The 10336-nt window shown below is 35.8% G+C and overlaps 1 protein-coding gene across 1 annotated transcript; it reads left to right on the forward strand.

Moving 5' to 3' along the window:
• The first annotated feature begins 7769 nt into the window (after positions 1–7769).
• Positions 7770–8466, forward strand: LOC141497513 (translationally-controlled tumor protein-like). The gene has a single exon (XM_074200169.1). It carries the CDS (start codon positions 7770–7772, stop codon positions 8274–8276), a length of 507 nt encoding a protein of 168 aa, XP_074056270.1. The 3' UTR covers positions 8277–8466.
• The last annotated feature ends 1870 nt before the right edge of the window (positions 8467–10336 follow it).

Genomic DNA, 10336 nt, shown 5'->3' on the forward strand with positions numbered 1-10336 from the left:
AAAGGAGGAGGAGGAAAAAAGAAGGAAGAAGAGAAGAAAAAGGAGTAAAGGAGGAGAAAGAGGAGGAGAAAGAGGAGAAGAAGGAGGAGAAAAGAAGGAGGAGAAGGAGGAGGAGGAGGAGGAGGAGGAGAGTTACATAATATAAATGCTATGTGAGTGAGGTCTCAGATTCAAAGCCTTTCCAGTGGGCAAGACTAATCTAGCATCTATTTGACTGGTACAGTCTTCACGAATATAATGAGGCATCAAGGAAAGTCTTAGTGGAGGATAGACATAGTAGGTTCAATAAATATATATGAAAAAATAAAAGGAGAAAAAACAGAACAAGAATAAAAGTTCATTCTATAGAATTTGAAATGTTTGTAGTTTTGTCAGCAGAGGAAAGTCTGCTGAGGTTTGCCAGTGGTGAGCAATGATGAGAGATAGCAATAATGGAACTAGAACAGATGTTCAGAGATGAGGGTGCTGAGAGATGTCAGCACTAATTGGCTGCCTGGATGTGCCTAGAGAATTATGGCAACATTAAAAGATTGCAATACTGCATGAGTTTGGGGAATAAGGGTGGAGTTGGATGAGATGGTTTGGGGATTTGGGAGAGAAGGGAGGAGTATGACATTGACAGATTTCCCCCTTTTAATTTCTAAATTTGTTCCTGAGTTTTCTGCCTTTCATTATAATTCATATACACATAATGGTTCATTTCAAAAGTAACAGATGTTCTTGTATGAATTCAATTACTTTTATGAAACTTTATTACTAACAAAATGATACCAAGATGTCACTGTATTTTCTATCTTACTTATATATCTGAAACCAGGGTATTAATTTTATTTTATCATTAAACATCACTGCATTATCAAGCAAGGTATAAACAAAAAAGAAACAGATTCAGATACAGTGTTTGATATCAAGAATAGAATCAAATGAAAGAGGTTGCTCACAGATAGTGAAAATGTTCAGATGTTCCTTCTTGCAAATGACAGTGTGTGGATTCTACTGAGCCTGGCCTCTTCAATGAGATCAGTTGAAGATTGAGAATGGTTTTGCTTCAACAAGAAAAACTTTACCAAAACCCCAAAGAAGAATGTATATTGCATATAAGAATGACTTTGCAGTAGTATGGGTAGCCCATTGTCTAGTCTAAGACCAGATAGACAATGAGCTAATCCAGAATTGACTAAGAAGAAAAGAGGAGTAGGTGGTATCACATAAGGAAAATTTAACTAAATTTTTGATGATTTTGAGTTGTCCTGATTACCAAATCCCATATTTTTTTAAAAGTAATTTATCCTGGTTAAGATATATGGTGGGGAAAATGGGCCACCAAAAGGTTTCAAATCACAGAGAATCTAAAGAACTAAGGAGAGATATATGGCAGGTATGATGAAGCCAATGATCTTCACCAGTGAAATATGCCACAAAAGATGTCATCAAAGATATTTGTGATAAGAAAATAAGGTCAAAAACAGTACTGTACTAATTATGATTCACAAATTATCAAATTACACAGATGATGAGAAAGCATGGGGCAGGAGAATAGACCTATCCCAGGGAAGAATATGCATATACCATACTGATGAGATTCTTATTTCATCACAATATCAAAATAATTCTGCACTACAAAGGGTTTGTTGTTGCTCAGTCATGTTCAGCTCTTCAGGACCCCATTTGGGGTTTTCTTGGCAAAGATACTAAAGTGGTTTGCCATCAAGCTCATTTTACAGTTGAAGAAACCAAGGAAGCAGGATAAAGTGAGTTGCTCAGGGTCACTCAGGTAGTAATATCTGATGACAGATGTGAATTCAGAAAGATGAGTCTTCCTGATTCTAGGTCCAGCAGTCTCTCCACAGGGTCACCTAGAGGTTTATTATATAGGGGTAGGCAATGTATTCTAGTTAATTTTCAACTTTTCAAGATCATGTTTATAGAATGTAAACTCTGGCAGTCCTAGTAAGCTTACAAAGGCTTTAGGTGAGTATGGTCTAATGAAAGATCTTTTGCTATATAAGGCAGGTCTAACTTCAGAGATATCATCACCACCATATGGTTGATGATGAATTGTTTGGTCCTTAGCAACTCACAAAAACTACTAAAGCATGGCTGTGAACATTATCAGTGGAGGGAGTGATCACACTAATGAAATCATTTTCTATGCCACAGCAAATTGGAAAGTTTTATTATCATTGTAGGGATACTGATTTAGGGGTTCAGCCTTCCCATTCCCTGGATGAGTGTTAGTGCTAAAAGAAGCCATCTGTTCAATCCTTCACTTTATTTATACAGACAAAGCCCAGAAAGGGTAAAGCAACTTCTTTTTAAAGGTGACACAGTAAGAGAGCTGGAATTTTAACAGATTCTTTTACTCCAAACCTAGGTTCTTTCCAATAAGCCACATTATCTTGCTAATGTTATTATTTGTTCCTCAATTATTTCAAAGATATAGGCTATTACTTAAAACAATGTTATTTAAATATAATAGACATAATCAGTTAGCATAGGGCTTAGCATATACTAGGTGCTTAAGAAATATTTATTGACTCAATAACTGGCAGTAAGAAATAGTGACTCATAGAAAGCTGATTGTCTTAACAAGTCTTTATCTTCTTTTTCAAATAATAAAAAAGATTAATTTTTTTAAAAAATTAGCTTTGTGAAATTGCATCCTAATGGAGTGGCTAGGTGGCGCAGTGAATAGAGCACTGGCCCTGGAGTCAGGAGTACCTGGGTTCAAATCCAACCTCAGACATTTAATAATTACCCAGCCGTGTGGCCTTGGGCAAGCCACTTAACCCCATTGCCTTGAAAAATTTAAAAGAAAAAAAAGAAATTGCATCCTTCACTTTGAAAAATTTTTTTGTAATAATCTTTAATAACCATTGTGGTAAATGCAAACAATCAAATAAACAAATATGTCATTCAATACTTAAAGGAATCATGATTTATTAATGTGTGTGCTCTCTTGATTAATTCAGATAAGAAGCCTCTCCCTCCACAACTTCATAGACTCTGTGTAAATTTACAATGGCTACAAACATTCATCTTTTTATGGCCAATCCTTTAATGATGATATCCTCAAATTTAGCTAGATTGATCCTTACATACAGTGAGATACCAAACCTATACTCAAACCTTTTAAGAATAGGCCCTGCCAGAGCTTGTGTTCTGCAGGTATGATCTTCAAGAGGCCAGGGTTACCTCTATAATTTTAAAAAGCATTAAAGGAGGACTGCATGAAAACAACAAGCAAACTGAAGGATAAAATCTCAAATAAAACCACAAAATCTGACTACTAATATTTTAATAAAAGAAAAAATAGAAACAGAACAATATGTAAACTTTATTCTAGTCAATTTACATGTTCTACTTTATTCATTCAGTATTTTTTCACACAAATCTTTACCTACATCTTTATATTTTACATATTTGTCATTTTTAGAGTACAGTAATATTCTATTACATTGAGCTCTATACTTATTTTTAAAAAAATCATTACCCAAGTATAGAATGGAGGGAAATTAACTTTCTTTTCTTTCCTTTTCTTTTTTAGGTTTTTACAAGGCAAATGAGGTTAAGTGGCTTGCCCAAGGCCACACGGCTGGGTAATTATTAAATGTCTGAGACCGGATTTGAACCCAGGTACTCCTGACTCCAGGGCCAGTGCTATATCCACTGCGCCACCTAGCCACCCAGGAAATTAACTTTCTATTGTAGATTTGTCTTCTTATTTCATACATCATCATAATTCCATTCATTTCTGTAGTTCTAGTGCTTCCTAAACCCTTCTCTTGAATCCACTGTTATTTTAATAACTGTTTTGTTGTCTTTAACATTCATGACTGTATGGATAAGCAATTCACCCATCACCAGACAGACAGATACATAGATAGATAGATATCTTGGATAGGCAAATGGACAATGAATTGAGCCCAGAGTTGTTCAAGAAGAAAAGAGCATTTAGATGGACCCTAAGAAACTGAAAAATTATATTAATGTTTACAAGCTTCTCTCTGAATCTAAGGCCTATTTTTAAAATTCTAGTATTCTGGTAATGTTATATCCTGCAAATCATACAACACTACAGCCTCCATAGTACTAAAAATTAAGAATCATCCACATGATAATGTAGAGGGACTGGGCAGCTGTGAGTAGGCTGCAAGATATTATATACAAGAAATTATAAAAGAGAAGTCATGCAAATGATATCATTAAAAATGCATGACAGGGGCGGCTAGGTGGCGTAGTGGATAAAGCAGCGACCCTGGAGTCAGGAGTACCTGGGTTCAAATCCGGTCTCAGACACTTAATAATTACCTAGCCGTGTGACCTTGGGCAAGCCACTTAACCCCTTTTGCCTTGCAAAAAAAAAAATGCATGACAGAGGAGACAATTCTTGGAAGATGACAGAGTTGGTCACAACACTCCAAGCTCTCCGGATTTCTTCTACAAACAAGTCAAAAAAGAACCTCAAAAATGTAGAATGGCAAAAATAAACAAGAGTTGAAGCAGAACAGTGGTTCTCCTGAGACATCTGGAGAAGATCTGAAGAAAGATCCCAGGACCAACATTAGGTCCCAGTGAAGTAGAAATACCTTCAGGCTAGCTCCCTGAAACAGGAAGAGGCAAGCCCTAGGGATAACAGGAATTCTCACCACCCAGATAGTGTGAGGAATTGGTATATGAGTGTCCAAAGAGAAGGAAGTGCAGAAACAACAGAGCAAGACTCTACTGAACTTTGGATAGTTACAGGAGAACTAAGTTCTCAGACTTGATTCCAAGTCAGAGGAGAGAACTGAAAGTTATAGTCACTGAAGGGTTTTCAGAGAGTAAAATTATTCCCAGCACAATGTATTGAGGGACCCCAGCTATGACTTGGAGGGAGAAAGAATGACAGGTTGGGTCTAGGACAAAGCTCCTAAGATCAGAAACCATTTCCCACACTGCAAGACTAGAGTTGAATATAAGGAAAAGCTGCTGATTTTTTTAAGTAGGCTAAGGAGAAAGAATACAACCACAGATAGTTACTATGGGAATAGAGAAGACCAGGATTCATCTTCAGAAGATGATGAAGCAAAAAAAGCCTCTCCTACCCCAAAGAATAACATCAGATAGCTACCTGCTCAAAAAGAATTCATAAAGAAACTCAAAAAAGACTTGAAAATTGTGGGGCGGCTAGGTGGCGTAGTGGATAAAGCACTGGCCTTGGAGTCAGGAGTACCTAGGTTCAAATCCGGTCTCAGACACTTAATAATTACCTGGCTGTGTGGCCTTGGGCAAGCCACTTAACCCCATTTGCCTTGCCAAAAACCTAAAAAAAAAAAAAAAAGACTTTAAAATCAAATGAGAAAGATGAAAAACTAAAAAAGAAAATAAATACAATTCAAGAAAAACATGAAAAGAATGAAAAGAAAAGAAAATAACTAGAAAAGGAGATCCAGAATCTTAAGAAAGAAAATGACTCTGAAAACTACAACTGGTCAAGGGCAAGTCATTGAAATTATAAAAGACCAAAAAATAATAAAACAAAATATAAAGAATGAAAACACAGAAGAGAACATGAAACACCTCATAAGAAAAACAACCAATCTGGAGAATAGATCAAGAAGAGAAAATGTAAGAATAATTAGACTACCTGAAAGCCACCATTAAAAAAGAATCCTGATACAATAATAAAAGAAATGAATAAAGTCAATTGTCCTGAAGTATTAGAACAAGAGGGCAAAGTAGAAATAGAAAAAATTCACGGATCACCACCTGAAAGGGATCATAGGAGGAAAACTGACTACAATATCATAACTAAATTCCCAAACCTCCAGATTAAGGAGAAAATATTAAGAGCAACAATTAAAAAAACAATTCAAATGTCACAGCCACAATTAGAATCACACAAGATTTAGTAGAGGTTACTTTAAAAGACTACACAGGTATAGGAATGCAAGGGTTGTGGTCAAAAATATAATACCCAGTAAAGTATAATCCTGAATGAAGAAAAATGATCATACAATGAATTACCTGACTTTCAGGATTTTATTTCAAAAAGACCTGAACTGAATAGAAAATTTGACAAACAAGAACCAAGAGAAATATAAGTAAGCATCAAAAACTAATTAGAAAGGGCTTAATAAGGCCAGATTGCTTATTTTCTATACATGAAAATGTAAACCATAGGTCCCCATGTAGCTATATTGGTCTCTCAAGGCAAATACCAACATTTTTCCTCCCTGGAATTTTTTAGCTTGTGTCTTCAAAATGTCTTTCTCAAGAATTTCCCATCCCTCTTGTGCCCATTTTTCTTAAAAATTATTAAGTCTTTGGAATTCATCTGTCTACTTTCTAAAACATTTGATATCTTTTCTCCCAAAATTAACTCTTTTCTCCCAACTTAACTCTCTTGTTATACCATAAACTCTATGCTGGCATAATCACTTATCTCTGAGGTTCATCTTTACTTCAGTAATCAAACATTTTTCCTTGTTGTTAAGACTCAGGTCCAGAATAAGTTCAGAAACTTGACACTTTCTTTATCTCATGAAAAATAAGATTATCATTGAAATAAGTTGCAAATTTCTCAGATGCTTATCTTTTGGCATCAGATTCTAGATAAATGAAGGTTCCACTACATCATCATGTTTCCATGACAGGTTTATGATTCATTTCTCAAGTTCCTTCTTCTGTCCAAAAGATATTTAGTGTACTCCAACAACATTTCTGTTTCTCACTCTTTTGATTCTCACCAAATACGCTCTAAAGTGTTATCTTCCAGGGCAGCTAGGTGGCGTAGTGGATAGAGCACTGGCCCTGGAGTCAAAAGTACCTGAGTTCAAATCCAACCTCAGACAGTTAATAATTACCTAGCTGTGTGGCGTTGGGTAAGCCACTTAACCCCACTGCCTGGCAAAAACTAAAAAAAAAAAAAAAAGTGTTATCTTCCTTGTATTCCTTTGAATGATTATATTCTTTAAATACAATGTTATCCTATTATTTTTTCCAAGTTTATACATTCCGAACTATAGTATAGTCATAAGCCCCATCCCAAATGTCAGTAATACTTAGGAGCTTAAACTTGCCCTCTAGTTCAAAAGTAAATGCAACTAGAAAAAGAAGGGATTCAGTCAACTGGAGAAAAATAGTTTTCTACCAAATAGTTCTAAGTTCTCAGTCAACAGCCATTTATTAAGTACTTAGCATGTGCCAGACATTTTGCTAATCATTGAGGATACAGAGAAAGGCAAAAATATAGCCCATGTGTTCAAGGAGCTGATATTCTAATGGAGGAGACAATGTGCAAAAACAAAAACAAACAACAAACAGCAACAACAAAAGTACTGTCTAAATGGAAGGTAATCTCAAAAGCACTTAGCAGCAGAGAGGACCAGGAAAATTCTCCTGGAGAAGATAAAATGGGACTAAGATGGTAGAATGGAGAGAGAACTTTGGTTCAGGAAACTGTTTCTGTACATCTGTTCCTGTTATATCTTCTCAGTAAATATCCGTTTATAGAAACCAATTGATGTTAAATTGGTTAAATGAAACTGGAATGCTAATTAATGGTGGTTAATATTGGGGAGAAAACACTAGAATGGGGGCTAAAGCCAATAGGATTAATGAAAGACACCCACCGCACACAAAATACTTGTATAGTTTTCATGACAAAGTTCTTCTTCAAGAAATAAAGAGCTTTTCCACCCGCTCCCCGCTCCCCGCCAGCGCCGCTCCGGCTGCATCGGGCTCACACCGAGCTCCGGCCCCGCAGCCTTCGCGCCGCCGCCACCATGATCATCTACCAGGACCTCATCAGCCATGAGGAGATGTTCTCCGCTATTTACAAGATCTGGGAGATGGCGAACGGACTGTGCCTGGAGGTGGAGGGGAAGATGGTCAGGAGGACAGAGGGTTCCACTGATGATTCACTCATCGGTGGAAATGCCTCTGCTGAAGGTCCTGAGGGTGAAGGAACAGATACCACAGTAACCACTGGAGTTGATACAGTAAAAAACCATCATCTGCAAGAAACTAGTTTCACAAAAGAGTCCTACAAAAAGGACATCAAAGACTACATGAAATCAATCAAAGGCAGACTTGAGGAAAACAAGCCAGATAGAGTAAAACCTTTTATGACGGGAGCTGCAGAACAACTCAAACATATCCTTGCTAATTTTAAAAACTATCAGTTCTTCATAGGTGAAAACATGGATCCAGATGGCATGGTGGCTCTCCTGGACTTCTGTGAGGATGGTGTGATTTTCTTTAAGGATTGTTTAGAAATGGAGAAATGTTAACAAATCCAGCTGATTACTATGAATCACCTGTCATCATAACTGGCTGCTGCTTTTTGCCATCTACACAACCACCAGGACTTGGACAAACTTGGACTGATGTCATCTTGAGCTTTATTCCTTTATTTTTGACCTCGATTTATTTGGAGTGGAGGCATTGTTTTTAAAAACATGTCATGTAGGTTGTCTAAAATAAAACACATTTAAACCCCCCAAAAAAAGAAATAAAGAACAATTTAAAATGCTGGGGGGAATATTCAGTACTAATGGCCAGGCTGCCAATGTAATAAAAATACTAGTACTTCAGAGAATTAATTTACACTTTTAATGCCTACTAACCAAATTACTCTTTGAGAATACTTTAAGGAACTTGATAAAATAACAAAATTAAATTGGAAAAACAAAAGATCTAGGAAATCAAGGAAAATTATGAAAAGAGGTAAGGATGAAGAGGGAATAGAACTTTTAGACTTCAAACTATATTATATAGCTGCAGCCATCAGAATGATTTTTTTTTTAGATTTTTCAAGGCAATGGGGTTAAGTGGCTTGCCCAAGGCCACAAAGCTAGGTAATTATTAAGTGTCTGAGGCAGGATTTGAATCCAGGTACTCCTGACTTCAAGGCTGGTACTCTATTCACTGAGCCACCTAGCCACCCAGAATGATATGTTAATACAGGTGGCTAAGTGGTGCAGTGGATACAGCACTGGCCCTGGAGTCAGGAGTACCTGAGTTCAAATCCAGTCTCAGACACTTAATAATTACCTAGCTGTGTGGCCTTGGGCAAGCCACTTAACCCCATTTCCCTTACAAAAACAAAAACAAAATACCAGAATGATTTGTTATTGATTAAAGAATAGAGGGATAAATAATGGAACAGACTAGGCAATGGAGAATTAGAAACAATAGAATTTAATAATCCAGTGTTTGATAAAAATGAAAAGGAAAACTGAAAAACATAAATTAACTAAGGAAAAACTCGTTATTTGATTTAAAAAGCTACTCAGAAAACTAGAAAGCATTATGTCAGAAATTACACTTAGACCAACACCCTACACCACATTCTACAATACAGTCTAAATTATTATTATGAGATATTAATGTTAAGGATAATATCATTAAAAAATTAAAAGAGAAACAGATCACATACCTCTTATAGCCATATGTAAATGTATTCTTAGCCAAACAAGAGATACAGGCAAATAAAAAAGATAAAATATATAACTTTGATTACTTGAAACTGAAAAGTTTCTGTACAAACAACATTAATGCCTAAAGAAAAGTGGTCAAACGGCAAAAACATCTTTGTATCTAATTTCTCTAGAAAGTGTTTTACATCCCAGGTAAGAGTTAACAAGTATTCATGATTGAGTGGGTAAGGGGAAGCTAATGATTCCATTAGATAATAAGCAACAGTAAAACAAAAGAAAAAGAATGAAAAAATTAGAAGAAAATGTGAAATATCTCATTGGAAAAACAACTGATCTGAAAAATAGATAAAGGAAAAATAATTTAAGAATTATTATATTTTCTGAAATTTATTATCAAAAAACCAGCATATTTCAAGAAAAAAAAGAAAAACTTCCTCAATCTCTGAGAACTAGAGGGCAAAGTAGAATCTGAAAGAATCCACTAATCAACTGAAAGATGCTCCAAAATGGAAACTCCCAGGAACATCAAAGCCAAATTCCAGAGTTCCCAGGTTGAGGAGAAAATATTGCAAACATTCAGCAAGAAACAATTCAAATATCTTAGAACCACAATTAGAATTATCACCTTTCATATTAAAGGACTGAAGGACTTGGAATATATTCTAGAAGGCAAGAGAGCTAGGATTGCAACCTAAAATAATCTACCCAGAAAAACAAAACTGAGTCTAATATGGGGGGGAGAATGGATATTTAATGAAATAGAGGATTTTCTAGCATTCTGCAAAAAAAAAGACCAAAGCTGAGAAGAAAATTTGACATCCAAATGCAAGAGAAGCATAAAAAAAGTAAAAGAAAAATTATAAGGGATTCAATAAGGTTAAATAGTTTTTGTTCCAGTATGGGAAGATGAT

The sequence above is a fragment of the Macrotis lagotis genome, chromosome X (assembly GCF_037893015.1).
Source record: "Macrotis lagotis isolate mMagLag1 chromosome X, bilby.v1.9.chrom.fasta, whole genome shotgun sequence".
NCBI lineage: Eukaryota > Metazoa > Chordata > Mammalia > Peramelemorphia > Peramelidae > Macrotis > Macrotis lagotis.

Bases quoted from the DNA above. Each gene is read 5' to 3' on its own strand.
- LOC141497513 (XM_074200169.1), top strand. From the start codon at position 7,770: ATGATCATCTACCAGGACCTCATCAGCCATGAGGAGATGTTCTCCGCT.